Below are 18,958 nucleotides of genomic sequence, written 5' to 3'. Positions count from 1 at the left end.
CACTGATCTAAAAACATTTTCCATCTCCAGGAAATCAGCTCTTTGTTCATCCAAACAGGCCCTGATAAAACACTGAGTAGTTAGGAATATGAAAGATCTTAAAATGACTTTTTCTTTGTGTTTATTTAATTCTGTTAAAGACATTTTGACAAGAATCACGGTACCGCGATATAGGTGCAGCTATAACTGTGTAAGGAAAAGTCCCGCCCCTTTAACTGTCTCCGCCAATCATTCTTGAAGGCTTAATCACATGTCATCAGTCTGACCAATCAGAAGTGCTCAAAGTCTTCACTTCCTTGTTCTTAATTCTGCTGATAAAGTCGCTCAGTTCTAACAAAAATACCAGCTAAAGCTCGTCTTTAGTTCATCTCAGAAAAAAACAGTCGCAACTTCCTGCTTTTTCTGCCACAATTATCACAAAAATGCACGTGAGATTGCGGGGGGGTCTGTCGATCAATACACACCATGAATTTCTGCTTTTTTTTTTTTGGATGCTGGTGTGCCGCGGGATTTTTGTCAGGGTTAAAGTGTGCCGTGGCTCAAAAAAGGTTGAAAAACACTGGACTACATAATGATACAGCTAACACTCTTTATCCTATCTTTCCTAAACATTTAGGTAAATGTGCAAAAAGAATAGTTCTAAAGATAATACAACCGTAGCGATGATGAGATCTGCTGCTGACTGAGTGGCCGTGCTTTTAGCAATGTGCTATAACTTGATCCCTGTCCAAATATTCCGCCACATGGATGCTGCAGGCCAACCCCTCCCCTCTGTGTTGTGCTATCTAGTAAAAGTAAAGAATGCCTGGCAGTGTCTGCATGGAGTAGGGAACACCCTTTCTCGTTCAGGAACCATCGACTGTTACTAGAAGAAGGCCTGAGAAATTTGCAGTAGATCTAAATTCAACATAAAAATAACTTTCTACATCGAGTTATAGGTTCAAGTTAAGAAACAAAGTAGACTATGATCAACTTATTAAGCATCACAGTGAGGGGAAAAATGAAGAACCCATACGGCATTCCTGCGTCTCATCTACTTCAACCCTTAAGTAATGTTTGAGTGTTCTCTTGTAAAGGAACAGCTTTCTATAACTTTTTTTATTTCACTGTATAAGTCTGAAAATTGTAAGTTTATTGGTTATCATCTTACCAGGGTATGTCAATGTTTAATACTTTGGTTCATGTTTTACTTTATGCCCATAGAAATCAAATACACGTTGAGATTTACTTTTTCAAGTCTCTTTCTAAGAGCTTAAGTCAAATAGTCAACAGTGTTGTGTGGATGTTGGCTTTGTAGAGTTTTTAGGACTTTCAGATTAACAAAAAAAATTGTATTGTTAGATTCCTCTGGGGTAAGGTAACTGTTAAAAAGAATAAATTATTACTTTGTGCACAACTTTGCCAAAAAATATGAATACATTTAGTTTTGTGTTTAACGTGTGTTTGGAACATGACTGTCTTTGTCTAGCTTTAAGGTTTTTGCACATTCTCCCCATTTAATAAGTTAGTACAACTAAAACTTGTTTTGAATGAATTTTGCTACACATTTACCAGAGAACTTTTTGAAAACGAAATGTCAAACACCATTTTCTTTATCATTTTAATTAAGTGACAGAAAAAGCGGTGTTGAAGAAGAAAATGAAAAAGCATTTTGGTGGATTGTTTTTTTATTTTAATTTTGAGTCAAAAAATGCAGCTTCATTTTGAAAATGAAAAAGCATTTCTGGTTTTGACTTTTATTTTTAATGATGCTACAGAATCCATAGAATAATACCCCAAACATCAAAGCATTATTGCCACAAAACCAATGTGACTGGACCAAAAGCTGAGTGGATCCTTCTTCAATGACCAGACTTTATAGCCATCATGGCCTATGAGGAAATCAGTGATTCGCTCACCTTGCAGAAGGTTGATCTTCTGCCCACATAGACACAACACCACATTCAAATAGGCTCCTCTGGTCACCAAACAGCCATTCTGCCTGAGAGAGAGAGAAAAAAAAACAGGCCCTTATCTTGGATGTGATCCCTAAAACTGATGACAATCATCCAAACCTCAGTCAGTTCTAGAGTGGGTTGGGAAAAGCACTCTTGAACTTTATGCAGTGAAGGATGTCTTTTATAGAGGAGAAGGCTGCTTAAATGTCCCAAACCCACTTACTGATGTAGACAGATAAAACTGCAGCCTCCAGTCATCGATCATCTGTTTTCTATTAAGATCACAGCTTCGGGTTTTCTTCAGAAACAGGCTCATGTCTCATGGTAAACAACTGAATCAGGTTACTCCACATTCAGTGAATCCACTGGAAGAGCGGCCTTGTAGTGCAGCCGACAATGACGTCTGTGTGTGATAAATTGATATTCCTAACTCGAGGCACAAGACAGCTGATCAGAAGTTTTTTTTTATGAAGACTTATACCGGTAAATCTGGACCATGTCAGGGGAAGAAAACTGTGTACAGAGATCAGAAATCTTGGGTCTTGGTGCGGCATAGATCTGGTGTTATTGCCAACTGTGCCAGGGCTCACATTTCTAAAGTTGTGTCATGTTTGCATGTTAATTGCTGAATAAAAAGGCTCAGTGTAGATCAAACTGCTGCAACACAGTGCTCCACAACCTTTCTCTGGCCGCGGACCGGTTCAATAGGATATTTTCACAGAGCAGCTTGTGCAAAGTTAGCTAGTTAGTTTAGTTTAGTTTTCTTTTCCACAATGTGTCCCAAACAACAAATCACCTCACAATTAAACGTGGAAAAAATGGACACCCCCGAAGCAGACGCTTATTATCCGCCATTAAAGAATAAAAATGAGTGGCGGAAAAGAAAAATCTAATGATAAATAAATAAAAGAATAAATTAAGAAATTTGATGGTAATATAAGAGGAAAGTGTTGGTATAAAAGTCAATAGGATTGAGCAACATAAATTCAGATGCATATTCACAAACAGAGAGAAATAACAGAGACAGCAATAAGTGGTTTCGGCCGCAGCAACATTATATACAATAAGTTGACACTAATTACAATTTTAGTTTCCTTTTGAATATGTATATTGCAGCAGACTGTTTGACATCATTGTTTAAATTATTCCAAATTTGTGGACCTCTAGTGACCTCAAAGCTGATGTTTTTTAGCTTCCAGTTTCTCTGAACTTTTCAGGGTGAAGTTGATCTTGGTCTTCTGTAAAAACTCTGCAAATGCTTTAAATTTTTCATTTGTATTTTTTTTTAAATTCAGACAAAAAAACACACTCAGACAAAAATGGACTCTAAAACTGATATTTTCCAAAAAGAATCATAAATGGGAATCCACCATTTGAGCAACTTTATTAGCAACATCCTCATAACATTAGACAGCCGGTTGCTGAATAATATCCATTATTATTATTATGGTCTGTTGTAGTAAATCCATATTTGGAGGAATGACTCTTGGTTTTCGTGTTAAATCCTGCTTTCTTTTATTTTGAAGTCAAAAGGTCTTCTTCTGTTTCCTCAATGATTCTTTTCTGCCAAAACAAACTTTCCAAATATGTTTGGTTTTTGCTTGCTTTAGGGGTTTCGATTTAGCGTTGTGTGCAGCCCCTTCAAGAAAGTAGAGGATGCCTGTTCACGATGTCGTTGAACGGATGCACGGAAGCCCCCTCAAACTGTAGGTGGCAGACATGTGCTTGTTATTAAAAGAAAAGGAAGAAAAAAAAGAAGCCCCTCCCTGTCATCCAGTGTGAACGCCATGGACTAAATGCACTCTTTGAACGTATACTGGGCTGCATGGTGGCGCAGTGGTTAGCGCTCTTGCCTCACAGCAAGAAGGCCCCCGGTTCAAGTCCCGGCTGGGGGACATGAAAATGGGGGACCTTTCTGTGTGGAGTTTGCATGTTCTCCCCGTGTATGCGTGGGTTTTCTCCGGGATCTCCGGCTTCCTCCCACCGTCCAAAAACATGCTACATAGGTTGATTGGCAACTCTAAATTGACCATGGGTGTGACTGTGAGAGTGAATGGATGTGTGATTGAGGATATTCTACCCTGGGACAGACTGGCGACCAGTCCAGGGCATCCCTTACCTACGCCCAAGTGGCCGGGATAGGCTCCGGCAACCCCGTGACCCCGAAAGGGAAAAACGGTCAAGAAGATGAATGAATGAATGAATGAATGAATGAATGAACGTATACTCTGTGTACCCAAACGTATTTAAAAAGTTTCTTTTTGCAGAAAAAGAATCAGTGAGGAAACAGAAGAAGAGCCTCTGACTTCAAAATAAAAGAATGCTACATCAAACAGACATAAATTGTGTGGACGTTACTTCACAGGGAAGTTGGCAGAAGCTACTCAGCAAATGATCACAATAAAAGAAATATTTTCATATTTTTTGTAAACCCTTGAGACTGTGAGATCAAATCCACATCTGGTTCACACCCCATGATCCCCCCCCCCCCCACTAAGCACAAGTGTTGAACCACCAAATGTTTCCTGGGAACAGCTGACTACAGCTCACTGCTCCCTCAGGATATGGGTCAAATGCACTCATATAGGTCTGATCTATTAATATTAAAATCCCCTAGAATTTGAATTTTCAATCATTAACATTCAGATTTCATGTCAATAAAATATTTATGAATCAGTTTCTTAAGTTTAAACATATCAGTGTAAAAGATCACTAACAACATTAGTAATTTCACTGCTCTGTGTGCTGTTTTTTTCTAGCCCTTCTCATGCCGCGTATTTCATTTAATTCAATTCAATTCAACTACCTTTTTTAATCCCAGAGGGGCAATTCTATTTGTAAGTGCAGGGAGTGGCTTGAAAATTTACCCCAAATAGGGGCATAAAAAACAAACAAACAAAAACTCTACAGCACTATAATTCCTCAATATGAGGAGAGGCCCAATATTACCCAATAATGAAAGTAGTATATCACTATCTTTATATTTATCTCTATATCCATATGTGAGACCTCAGACCTCTCAGTCCAGTGAAGCAAAGTGCTAGGAACATCTAAGATACTGCAGGACCCTCAAGCTCCCAGGACTCTGGCAGAGGACCCGAGTTTGGGTGAGAAACCATCCGCGGAGGGAGAGAGGGGCGTTTTTTTTATTTACGTACAATAGGAAATAACAAGATAACACAAAGTGACATAGTATTTGTGTTAATTTAGTTTAATTGCACTGTTAGCGGGACTGTAAGTCAGTGTAAAGCAGCTGGACCGCCCAGGTTGTCTTCCTCCTCTGTGTTTTGCAGGAATCTGAAGTCTTGCTATTTGAGGGGAGCCACTCAAACTCATGATGCAGAACATGGGAGGGGTCTAGGAGGATTCTACGGGCTTTTATTCTTGTCTGCTGATCACATTAAGTGACAAGTGTTCCGATCGACATGCCCGATGATTTTTGAGCAGACTTTTAAAGTGTTTGTTTTTGTTTTGTACAGTTAGTGAGGGAATCCCAGGAGATGGACAAGAAGGTTTTTACATTTTCAATGAAGGCATAGTAGAATCTGGTCAGAATGTCAAGTCTGTCAAGTCAAGTTCCAAAAGATTGTAATTTTCTCAGGTGGTATGGTCTCTTAAAATAGCCAGCGTGTTTGAGGAGAACCTCAGCAGGTCATCACAGATTGTTCCCAGGTCTTTGTACTCTTTGACAATCTTCACATGTTCTCCACAAAGGATGATGGGGTCTGACTTAACCAACTGTCTCTTTCTGGGGGAGAAGGTTACAGTACTATAATCTCTTTTGTTGTGCTAATGTTGAGCTCAAGATGAGAGTTTTCACACCACTCCATGAAGTCCTGCATAGCTGAGCTGTGATGCTGAGGTTGGTTGGAAGACAAGAGACAGGAGGACTGCATCATCAGCAAATGTGTCAATATGACAGTTCTGATGGGCAGATCGTCAGTTGTCTGTGTACAGAATAAAGAGGAGAGAAGACACAGCCCAGAGGAGAGCCTGTGGATGGGTAGATGGTGTCAGACAAGCATTTATTCACTAACACACTGATCTGTTTGTGTGGAAGTCCAAGATCCACCGACTGAGGAGGTGGTCGATATTGAAGCGCGTGATAAGCTTCTCAGCGAGGATGTGTGGTTGCATGGAGTTGAAAGCCAATGAGAAGTCTGCAAACAGGAGCCTGGCTGGGGTGTTGGGCCTCTCCAGATGCTTATGGTTGGTATTCAAGATGAAGATCTTTGCATCATCAACCCTCTGCCAGTAAGCAAACTGAAGTGGGTCCATCATTGGGTCGGTTTGCTTTGTGATGTGGCCATTCATGATCCTCTCCACTGACTTCATGGCCAGGGATGTGAGAGCCACGGGACGGACATCATTCAGGATCTTAGGTTTGCTTTTTTTTTTTTCACGGGGATTACTGTCGAGTGTTTTCAACAAGTAGGCACCATGCCACTGGACAGAATGCTCTGGAACAGATGCAGAAACACCCCCCTAGTTGCTCAACACCTTGCTACGGTGTACGGCCGCAGATGTTGTCTGGTCCTTGAACTGAGTTCCCTTTTGTCCTTCTAAGGGCCCTCAGCACCTCTGTTGTGTTTATGGTAAGGGGAGAGCGATGAGTTTTAAGTGAGAAGATGACTAAATTCTTCAATTATCTCTTTGATTTTCTTTTGCTCTTTGCCCCTCAGCGTTTGTGACCCTTATTTTAAGGTGGACCAGTTTCCACCAGGGATTTGACCAACCTTTACACTCGTCAGAAGAACCAGGCCATTGGAGAGAACAAACTCTGGTGAGGACTAAACGCACCAGAGAAATGGCACACAAAGGAAAAACCCCCAAGACTTTAGGACCATGTCTCAGTTTCAATGTGAAACTTAATTTTAGACACAAAACTGAGATATAAAAAAGAGAAATGATTGCACCGACAAGGTTCCTAGTACAGACAGATCAGTTTTAAGTGGTTTGCTGAAATGTAGTTCATGTGGTCATAATATAATAGGATAATCCATGGGAGTATTTACATGCTGCGGTCCAAACAAGAAGTCCGTTATCTGCAGGTCAACAGATCGTAGGATAAGATACACAGAGGCACAATGATGTGTTTCATATAAGGGTCCATCCCTTAAGACAAAGAATGTGAGAGCATCTCATGAGATGCCTCCAGCTGCTCCAGGACAGTAACTTCTCCACTACACACAAATAAACACGCTTGAAACCAGGGTTCTGTTAAATTTACATAATCTTATCATTGATTTTACATCAGTGACTTAAAAAAAAGCAGCTCCCTTTCATTTTTGCCATAATCTGCAGAGTTCATTATATGAGAATAGTGATGTGTGTGTTACAATCTGCCTGGTGGGACAGTGTGAAAGGTTAATGTGATGTTTTCATGGCTAGGTATTAATAAAACCCAAAGCCTGCCACCAATTCTCTGCACGCTGCATGCACACTCAACACAAGATACAGCAAAGTGGGTGGACTTAACTGCACTTTCTGGGAATATTTAATTTAAACCTGATAAAAAAAAAGATATGACCAAATATGTGTTGCTGTTCTTTTATTTGTTTTTTAAAGTTTAATGAATTGTAAATTAAAACTTTTGAATTTATCATGGTCCCCAACAAATAACGCGTTTTTTTTTAAATAAAAAAATGAACAAAAAAAGGATGAAATATTGGAAAAACTCTGGCCTAATGATTTAGAATGCATTAAGAGACGCTTTATTTTTCTCATTTCCATTGACATTTTTCCCTGTTTTGCACCTTGACGCCTGATCCCCAGAGTTGTTGTGACGACTGACGACTCCCAAGACAAGATCAATACAGCTTACCTTTTCTTACTTCTTTTATCTTAAATTAGATAGTGATCAGCTATGATCTTTACAAAGCCATGTTTTTTCTTTTGCTTACTGGTCTGAAAAGTTCAAGTATATTTTAAGCAAATGTCATACATCATAGAGGAGCAGTTATCTTTGACAATTACCAGTTTCTTATCACCAATTTAAGCCCTATTGCCTCGTTTCCATGGAGCAGTACGGTATGGTCCACATTCCAGTGGTATTTTAAGCGTTTTCCACTTTAAAAATGGACCCATTTAGCCCGACCCCGTTGGTTGTAGGTCCATAGAAAAATGTAACGGACTCGTTAGTGTGGAGCTACTGTTGAAACCCGTTGATTGGCTAAAGGTTATCAATACAAAAGAAAGCGGCTGTATTCTACCAGCAATCTTCTCTCAAACAACATTTAATGCTTTATATCTACAAAGTTCCAAAAGCCAAGAGAAAAAAAATGAGCTCCTGCAGACCTCCATTGTTGTTGTGAGCTTCACCCCGCATGTGCTGCGACAGTCCAACTTTGACCGGAAACGCTCACCTGAAATGCCTGGACCATTCTGAACCGGACCGTACCATACCACTCAGTGGAAATGAGGCTTTAGTTACATGCACCTGTATGGGGGGTTGCCTGCTTTGGGTGCTGCAGGTTTTTGGGTTGTCTGCAGCTGTAGAGGAATGTAGAGAGGAGGGGCTGCATCTTAAGGAGAGGTTAGGTGTGTTTTGCAGTTCCCCTGACGTTGGTACGGCCACCTTAAGGGACTCCATAAAAATGGAACGTACCACTGTTGCGCATGTGGTCAGTGTATCGTTAAGTATTTGTTGTTATGATGTAAGTTACCTACATTTATGATGAACAGGTGATATGTAAGTGTTTTACTTATGTTTGAATTACGCTTTGAGGGTTTACTTTCCTCATCTAACAGTCAGGCCGTATGCTAGGAGCATGTATTTTTCCTGTGAACAGCACTAATGGGTTGCTTGCACAGAGTGCAAGGTTTTTGTCGGGGTAGAAAGACAATTCTGTATGACCCACCACCTACGTCACCCTTACATGTCATTTAAGAGTTGGCTATGACCAGTCACCTGCAGCATACCCGTAGAAAAACTGTGCATGAACGTTTTCACTTACGGGTTCACCCGTAGGTTGCCTACTTTCGGGTGAATGCAGGGGACAGCCTGTCGAAGAGTTGCTTCATGTTTTTGCAACTCTAAATTGAAATTATTACATTTTGATCGATTTCATCAGTCTTGCATGCTTTTGACCCTTAGACTTATTTATTTCTAGCTAAACAAACAACTAAACTACATTCCACCTAACTTTGAGCCACAGCATTTAAAACAAGCTGAGGTCTAATTACAGACTGAGCCACTACAGAAGCCTACGACATAGTCCACACAATTTAGACTCGTTTTGTCAACAGTGACAAAGATCATTGTGAAGGAGACAAAGATTCAAGTTTACATCAGTGTTAGTCTGTGAAATGCTTCAACTCATCACAAACAAGGAGCAAGACATTCATTTCTACTGGCTTTGGTTGTCACAGTGAGTCTGTTTAATGCAGTTTTATTTATCTTGTACTAAATATTTAACAGAGGAAATGTTTGTTTCTCAAATTGGGCTGTTTTGCCCTAAAAATAAAAGGGGACACCTGGTGGTGACATGGTGAACTGCACTGGCTCCACTTCCCTTTCATTTAAACCAGCATTAAAAAGGAAATGTAAACGTTGAACAAATCAAATGAATCCCATTTTACCACACCTTAATGTGGAATGGGGTCTTTAGTCAAACTGCTCTTTGTGTCACAGGTCAGAGCTAGGGATGGGTACCGTGCCCCGGTATTGAACCAGCCCTGGGGCCGCATTCTTCAAGACCGCAGTATCATTAAGATCTGACCTGAACGGTTCTGCTATCGGTACTGGAGAAGTTACTTTTTCTTTTTTCTTTTTTGTGTCCCACAAAATATAAGCGTTATCTGCCATATTTAACTCACCAAGTCAGTCAACTTTTCGTTAATTAATGATGATATTAATTGCGGTATTCTCGTTGAAGCGGAGAGCTCTGTCTGTCTATTTGTGTGCACGGGGGGCGGGGCTGTTTTCAGACAGCACGCGCCGCCCGCACACACACAAGACAAGGCAGCGCACACACAGTCAGTGGCGATCTTGTAGGGTACACGTGAGCGCCCTAGACTAAGAACTACCGTTTCTGCGTAAAAATTATTAAGTTTGCCTACCATGCTGTCACCTTGCTACTATGACGACCGTATGTTGCGCTGTTTGTGCAGAACAGGCTGGGGCAGCGGGGGTGGGGGGGTGGGGGGGGGTGGCGTTAAAACCTTAACGATACTACTACTCTTATCGATACTGCCTATCGATCCGGTACTCTTAAAACGTTAACGATACCCATCCCTAGTCAGAGCACACTTGGATCAAAGTTTTATTGTGCAAATGTGGCACTGAATACATAAAATTGATGTTTCCTTTTGTATACCGAGGCTTAAATTAAACCACATTATTGCTGCTGACGGTCATTCCTTAACCCAGAAAAAATACTTTGATATAACTTATGAAACTGAGCTCTTATAATTTCCATATCTGATGAAGAGCAGAATGTTTTTTCTCACGATATCCTTAAGCGAAAAACATTAAAGAAAAGAATGTGTGTTATTGTTTGATATTATGGTTTGGAAACTTTGTTCTTCAATCTTTAAAGACTGTTTTACATCAGGACATTCAGCTTTGCCTAAAAATAAATCCTAACATGAAAGCAGACAATGATTTAGTAGAGTGGGAGCAGAAGGTTTAAAGCCCTTGGATGTATTTTTTCCAGTTAATTCTAAAAATCTGATTTCTTAAGGCTTGGAAACAAAATTTTTGTGGACAGTTTTCCATAAACTCCTCAGATTTGTTAAATGTCTTTTTTTAACAAAGACTTGGATCAGAAGGAGGCAACCAAGTTAAGAGCTGACCCTGTGAGGCTATCTGAAACTGAATTTATGCGCCTGAATGTGATGCAAATAACAACGAAAGCTGCTTAGATTGCCATCCAAACACAGGACAAAGGCTGTAATCGGAGGGTTTGAGGCCTGACATGTTGCCACAGAACCAGGGTCACCTGCAGTCTGCATCAGGAGCACTGGCAGCAACTGTTACAGTGCTGACAACAAGTCTCTTGAAGCCAGAAAAACTCCAAAATGACAAAAGCGAAACAAAATGACATGATGGTGCCATGCCAAACCAAACACTGCCTCACAGCGGACCAACAATGCACTCAACAGTTTTGGGACGGAGGCTGCTTCAAATTAGAGGTGCTCTGGCGGGGTTAGGTTTTCTTTTCCTGAAAAAACAGACATCCTCTGACCTCTGATGTCCTTTTGGGCGCAGGGGCTAGCGCTGCTGATCAAACGGACAGACGCTGGGCGCTCTGGTGAGCAAGAATTCACCTTGTCATCTTAATAAAGGCTCATCAGTGTAACCAAGCGGAGCTCGCAGGGCCAGCGGGTCTGACCCAGCAACCCTGAGCTATCTGCTGCCGGCCTGAACACAGCAGACTGTAGACCTGGGCCTGACCTCCGCCAGTCAAGATAGGGGGATGGCAGTTGGGTAAATTGTGCCCCCCCCTCCCGCTTGAAGCTTGGATCTTTATTGGGGTGGTGGAAGAAGGTAGGGGGGCTGCAGACGGGCCAGCAGGGCGGCCTCTTTGAAATGGAAGCCTGAACAGGACACGAAGCGGACGCAGCCAGTGAGGGGATGTACACTGAGACAAGGAGCTATTCTTTCAGGGAGCCAACTGAAGGAGTGGAGTGGATGCTTATCTGTGTTCATATTTGTATATGTGCACGTGTGTGTGCGGGGGGGGGGGGGGGGGGGTAGGGTTACCGAGAAGCGAGCCACATGTGCTGACAGAGGGCTTCGCCAATGCCACTGCTTTCTGGCAGGGGCCGGTGTGAGTCTATCTGGAAGGAGCGCAGTAGAAACAGCACCTGCAAACACACAACAAGAAACACAAAATTCACACATGCTGAGCCAGCGCCCATTACATTTAATCACATGAGGTCAAGAGAGGAAGAGCAGAGTCTGAAGCTACATACACACCAGGCATTTGACGAGCATTCTTGGGCGCGTGTTTTGGACTGTCCATCAGCGAGGGGGTTCTTGATCTTTTTCTACTATTTACTAGCACACGCCTGCCACCTACAGTTGGACATGGCTTGGTCCAAGATGTTGTAGCGGAGCCAATCTCGTGAATCCTGCACCAGGCTTTTTCTTTCACAGCTCCATTTCGATTTATGAAAGACTTGGTGTCATAGAAATTATACGCACATTTACAAAGACCTTTGATTGGAAGGGGGCACTTGAACCATAGGCTTGAACGTGTGTTGCCGAGGGCGGTGTGAAAGTAGCTTGTAAGTTTTGGATGGTGGGAACCTTCAACTGTTTGTTTAGAGTGTTCCTATGTCACCTTTGACCTCTGTCCAAAGACTTGAATCAGATAAACAGAGATTAATAGAAGTTAGTACTGATAGTACTAACAAACTCCAAAGTTTGTTTCATTTTTCAAAACAATTCTTCACATCATCTTTCACAAAAGATTAATACTGACTGGCATAATTCGGGCCCTCTTACACTGATCAAGTCTCATCTTCATGGTTCCTCTTTGGTTGTCTAACTCAGTGTTTTTCAACCAGCGTGCCGCGGCACACTAGTGTGCCGTGGGAGATGGTCAAGTGTGCCGTGGAAAATTGCCCTCATTAACTGATCTAAAAACATTTCCCATCTCCAGGATTTCAGCTCTGTGTTCATCCAAACAGGCCCTGATAAAACACTGAGGAGTTAGGAATATAAAAGATCGTAAAATACTTTTTCTTTGCGTTTATTTTATTTTATTAAAGACATTTTGATAAGAATGACGGCAGCGCGATTCAACTGCAGCTCCGGCTGTATTTAGGAAAAGTCCCGCCCCTTTAACTGTCTCCACCAATCATTCTTGAAGGCTTAATCACATGTCATCAGTCTGCCCAATCAGAAGTGGTTAAAGTCTTCACTTCCTTGTCTCGATTTAGCTCGTAAAGTCGCTCAGTTCTAACAAAAATACCAGCTAAAGCTCGTCTTTAGCGGTGTAGCTTTCCACAGAATCCAGTATCAGACCGTGGAACAAGTAAACAAAACCATGAAGCTCCGAAAAGCGATCTCCGCCGGCCGTTTTTATGCACTACATCTCCCATGATGCATTGGGTTGTGAGAGTGACAGCGTAAAAGGAGTTCTGTTGTTAAACGTCTTGAAAACAACGAACACACATCAAACTTTTTTTTTTAAATCTTCTAACTTAACTTTTATTGCATCTTTTAAAAAAACAACTGCAGCTTCCAGCTTTTTCTGCAATAATTATCACAAAAATGCATGTGAGATTGTGGAGGGGCTGTAGATCAATACAGACTATGAGTTTCTCCTTTTTTTTTTTTTTTTGGATGCTGGTGTGCCGCGGGATTTTTTTTAAGCTTAAAGTGTGCCGTGGCTCAAAAAAGGTTGAAAAACACTGGTCTAACTCAAACCTCATAGTTTTTAGACAGTCCCTCATCATTGCTGGTGTGCCATTGCTCTGTTCTGAAACCCTTTCATTTGATCATTCTTTAATTTGGTCGATATTTCTTATTTATTTCATGTACATTTTTTTTACAGTTTAAACAAATGTTCATTAGAATATTTTAATTGAGCTTTTGTTTAACATTTTATTATTCATTTATTTGTATACTTTGGTGGCTAGGTGTCTATAAAACATATTTTCTAGTATAGTATTTTGCCACTAGCAAACACAGATTCATCATCATAACCCTTTAACACCGGTTATTCTGAAATTGAGTGATGCAACTGCATTCTCACAGCCGCTTGCATCATCTCTGTTCTACCACAACCTTTCCCCTCAAAGTTTCCTTCCATTAACTTACCACAATGGAGGGAACAGAACATCTTCCCAGACATATCAGAAATATTCAAATCTTTAAATCAGGAGTAACTTTCTATTGGTATTCTTCAATCTTGTTCTAAAACAGCCGCTGATTCATTCCTTTCTAGCCTCTCTTATTCAAGTTGCAGCTATTAGTAGTTACCTGGATTCACTGTGACCAGTCAACCAGAATCTGGAATCAACCAGTCAGTCCATTTAGCAGCTAGACTTTGGTTTTGGTATGAAGCTAACATTCTTTTTCCTGCAAACAGAGACTCTTGAAGATGGATGAAAACACCTGTTCTTGAAAGAAAATGTTCCCTGTGAGAGAAAGGCTGAGTCAGTCAGCAGCAGGTGGACTCGTGGTCGAAGGCGTTCGGAGGCGAAGACATTGACTGGCCTGCCTGCCTGCTGGGGTGTGTATTCTGGGCTTTGGTAAGTATACTCTTTAAGCTGGGGCTGTAGCCACAGACCAGTAGGAAGCCATTCATTACACCGTGCAGGGAAGGCAACGTGGGGAAAAACCAAGCCGACCACGTAGCACCAAGTATGGCCACTGAGTCCTGGCCTGCCCCGGCTTTGCTCCTGCAATCTCCACGCCCAGGCAACACCCACTGGCTCGCACAAACAGCTTTCACACCCCAAATGCCTTCTTCTGCTTCTTGCTGTCACTCACCAAGGGCTTTTCTAGCTACAAGGAGCTGCTTACCAAACCAAATACTGAACACTTCCAAGTGAATCCACGGACAGGAAGTGCTCTGGGGGATCAGACACACTCTCTGGAGTCTGTAATAATTTGTACAGCTTTTCATTCATGGAAGCATGTGACCAAAAGCAAAAGTCTAGGAACTTGTTCACTATTCTAAGTTCTGAGTGCTTCGTTGGCAGGTTGCCCGTTCACGCTTCACCTGTGGGCAAATTTACATGTTTGGATTTCAACCGTCTTCTGTCACAGTCTTGTTTGTCAAGGGAGGACTAAATAAATGGAGAAAAGTTTCATTACCTCATATGTTTTTAATGTATTGTCACTGGCAGAAACAATCTTAGTTACTTGTGGGAGGATCTTTAGATCCCAATGTAAATCAGCATCACAACCACAGTCCGGTGTGATGTAACGTGGACCGCCTAATTAATTCAGTGCTGCTTCTTTTGAAACTTCAATTCTCTCAGAAGATGGGACCGGCCAAAAATGGCATCGGATCAACATGATCTGCGCCGGCCTCCTCACTGCTCAGCGCTGCTACACCTCATCTGAGAGTCTGGGAAGTCCCTGCATGGGAGGGAGGCTCAACCGGATGGATCCAGCTCGGCTTGGAGTAATATTTATAGACAACACTGCCTCCCTCCTGCTTCTCCGAGGGAGGAGATGCGGGGATCTCAGAACGATCTCAGAAGGCTAAAGAGAAATTGGCACAAAGGCTGAAGCTTTGGATTGAACTCTTTAGGCGTTTCTGAATGTATTTTTATTTCATGTCAATACTGGCAGAACCAGTAATTCACCGTTACTGGTTCTGCCCTTTGTTTCACTCCTGCAGATGTATCTTTAACAATAAATACACTTTACAGAACTAACATTCTGCCATCAGCTGTCCCAGCACTCATTATGAGACAGAATAGAATGAGATAAGCCAATTAGAAGAAGAATCATTTTTTATTGTCTTCACTGAACCCACGAATTAAATGCTATACCTGATGAGACCCAGGTGATTTTATGTAATCTACAATGAATGAGAATACATCAATCAAATATTGCTCTAAAAACAATTTCTTTTCTTTTAATTGAACAACATAGTTGTATTATTTTGTGGAACGTTGTGTATTGGGATTTACTAATAAATATCAATTTGACTTTATTATTACAATTTCAGGATGTAAACTGGACTAAATCAACTGTCATGTGAACCTTTGAGCTACAATTTTGTGAATTTTGAAGGAAAAAAAAAGGAAATGCTGCAATCTGCACGCCTTGTTGTTTTATAGTGAGGCGTTTAACGTCTCCTGCATATGTTTTTTTTTTTTTTTTTAATGTGTTGCAACAAGCCTTACTCTGCTTTTGGACCCGGTAAAAATAGTGGTGGTGAATGTGAGGTCCCGTCAGACTCTGTTATCAGGCTGCCCTGCCGTCCCTCCCACTGCCGCAACCACAGACTGACCACAGGTTACAGCAATCATGCACACATATGCGCTCACCCAACACACACACATACACACACACGCTTCCTACAAGTCCAAATAATTGCACAGAAATCCAAGACTCCGGCCAGTAAAACACACGCAGAAAGAAACACATAAATCGACGTTCACATAAAAGCAGATACGGGGGTAAGCAAGTGTAGACGCCCAATTAGGCAAAAATAAATCCCAATAAAGATGAACTAAATATAAAGGAAATAAACATTCTCTAGCCCTATATAGCCAGAAAAACAAAAGCTTAAATGTGCCTTCCAGACAGCATGTCATACTCTCGTACATCTGCATATGCACATGGGCGTAACAACCAAGTCATTTTGTGGTGTGAGTATATTCAAGTACATGCAGAACTGTAAAGTACATCTTTGTGGCAGTCACAACAACATATCTCCAGAGAGCTATTCCTTTTTATTTTCATAATGTCTGGAGATGCAGTTTGTTTCTTTTTCCAGCTATTTTGTTGTGTACTCTGGTAAAAAAAAAAAAAAAAAAAAGTTTAAATATGGGACAAAAAAATGAACAAAACTCACTTTTGCAAAAACATTCATGTATTTTTTATGAAATCTTTTTGTTTTTAAGTTTAAGGTCAGGTGTGCTCATCCCCATCATGGTCGGTCATCTTCACACCTGAATGTCTGACCAGGTAACTTCCTATATTTCCTGACTATTTGACATTAAAGGTATGATCATTGCATATTCCTTCCACCATAAACTGGACCATCTAGAAATTTTGGGGAGTATTTTCCTGGAAGACTACAATCTTGCACTTGTATTTATCACTTTGTATCATTCCACATTTAAGTTCCACCTAATGTCTTGTTGAATTGCCTTAACCACTGACATTTGGCATTGAAATATTTGGAAACTCCCTTTTGACAAATCAGAAAAAAACATTTTGCATTTTTATTGTCCCTTATAGTCAAAATCCATCTCAATAACAAGATCAGACAAATCATTTCAAATCTGTTTATGCTAACAATCTGCTGAATCATTTTATAAAATTATACATTTTGTAATGAAAAACAAAATTAAAAGAAAGCACAAGTTTCACCTTTTAATTTAAAGCATTAGATTGGTTTGTAATTCAAGCTTTAATCTTGACTTTTTTTTAATTCTATATGAATTAAAGTCAAAACGATTCAGGATTTGGTCGGACTAGCAGCCCAACTACACATTCTTTGATTCATTACCACTACTTTTAATAATCACAATACTTTCTTCCAATTTTTCTAAATAGGTCTGAAATTATTAGGCAAAGGATGTGTAACTTGAACATATCAATGCACGAACTTGTTCTCAATAAATAAATTGCTAACTGGATTTTGAAGCGTTCTTAAGGACAAACTGTGGTCATTTGCTTAGTTTAAAAGAGGTTAATCAATGGAAAAACTAAGCAGGAGAAAAATGATCATTGGAAGAAACTTGTAGTTGTGACATAGGACAAACTGGGCAGCCCACAAGCTTCCTGCTCTGCTATATTCTCTCTATCCACTTGCAGACAAATTGATCTGCCTAATATTTTGATCAAAGCTGTACGGCTGCATAGCTGCATTATTGCTCGCCATTTTTGTAGCACCGGTAATGATAGGCTTGGGGTGTGAAGGGCTGTAAGGTAGCAGAAGAGTGTGTAAACAGATGGGTGGCAGTAAGTGGGGGCGCAGTTGTTATGCACCAACAGTCTCACCCACAACTCAGAGGCAAATTTCTATTGAACTATGCCACACTGCAGAAACTATGCTTTTAAAATAGATCAGAAGAGAATTAGAGTGGGTCTTTAAGTACTTTTTAATCATTGCCTCGATACAACAGTGTCAATATTTCAAAGTCTGCTTTTTTCTATCTATTTTATATTTAAGGGACCATTTAGTTCATGTCAGTGGGTTGTAAACACATCTTGCTTGATATAGGTCATGTTTAGTGGCAGCCAGCCTCACATTCACCAAATGATCTAAGTTGTGTCCACATCGAACGCAATTCACACGACAGAGGCGTCCAGATGACCACTCTTCAGGCATGGCATCTTTGTTTAGCAGCAGTGCAATGTGGGTGGTGCAGTGTGATTAGGAGGTAATCCTGTAAAGAATTAACACTAAAAAATAAAACTGAGGTTCAGAGAGTCTGTGCTGTGCTCTCCTGTTAAAAACTACCAGTATATTATTTGTATAACTATTTTATTTATATCTTTTTAAGTTTTTTTTTTTGCCTATTTATTTTATTTTTTGTTTATTTCTTTGTTTTTGTAATTGCGGTTTTGAATTGTTGTCTGTTTGCTTTTGCTTATTTGAAAAATTTCTAAAGAAATCATAGATAAAAAGAAAAAACTACCAGTATTAAAAACGGTGATGGAAACGACCAGTATCACATTCACTGGTACTAAACCTTTTGGAAGGCTACCTAGACCTAAAGGCCGTGTCACACAGCCACTATGTCCATTTTGAGTATATTGCATGGATTGTAAAGACAATAAATGATTCTGACGCTGAAAGTTGGTCATGTGTGAATGTAGAAAAAGTGAGAAAAGTTGTGGTCTTTATGTGAAATTGCCACAGATGTATCACAAATGAACCACATTAAAACCACAGAAAAAGTACAATGCAAAGAACACGTAAATCAAAATGGAGCATGAACCGTGCGTGATTATCGCGCAGTTTTCATGCAATTCATTAGTGATTAATGCCTCAATTACATCATTTTAACATGATATTTGCAATATAAAAGTTATACATCGGTGGTACATGTGTGAAAAGTCAGTTAGACATTGGTGTACATTTGTGGAACGCTCACAGAAAGCTACAAATTTAGGAATTAAGTATATCACACATGTATCACCAGAAACCCAACTATTATAGGGGGAAAATACACAAAAAGCACATAGTGTAACATGGCCTTAAGGCAAAAACAAGTATGGATCAACTAACTTGACCTTCTTTATCTCCTGGAGGTCTACAGTTACTGGATCAAACATTAATTGGAAGACCCATTTTTCTGTTTCTTATTTCATAAATAAATTTGAAATATTAATTGAAATAATAATTTTCATTCCACTTCATGATTGTGTC

General features: G+C 40.4%; 1 protein-coding gene across 2 annotated transcripts in view; it reads right to left on the bottom strand.

The window, feature by feature from the left end:
• Positions 1 to 18,958, bottom strand: part of thada (THADA armadillo repeat containing) — a 125,150-nt gene that overhangs the window by 40,483 nt on the left and 65,709 nt on the right. For both annotated transcript variants that reach the window (XM_078931674.1, XM_023963169.2), the window contains exons 30-31: positions 11,644 to 11,747; positions 1,899 to 1,981 (exon numbers count right to left, since the gene is read on the bottom strand). In XM_078931674.1, coding sequence (XP_078787800.1) covers positions 1,899 to 1,981; positions 11,644 to 11,747 — 187 coding nt within the window. The remainder of the gene's footprint in view (positions 1 to 1,898; positions 1,982 to 11,643; positions 11,748 to 18,958) is intronic.

The sequence above is a fragment of the Oryzias latipes genome, chromosome 15, assembly GCF_053564925.1.
Source record: "Oryzias latipes strain Hd-rR chromosome 15, Olatipes_Hd-rR_3.1".
NCBI classification, from domain to species: domain Eukaryota; kingdom Metazoa; phylum Chordata; class Actinopteri; order Beloniformes; family Adrianichthyidae; genus Oryzias; species Oryzias latipes.
This window is presented reverse-complemented; position numbering and strand designations above follow the sequence as displayed.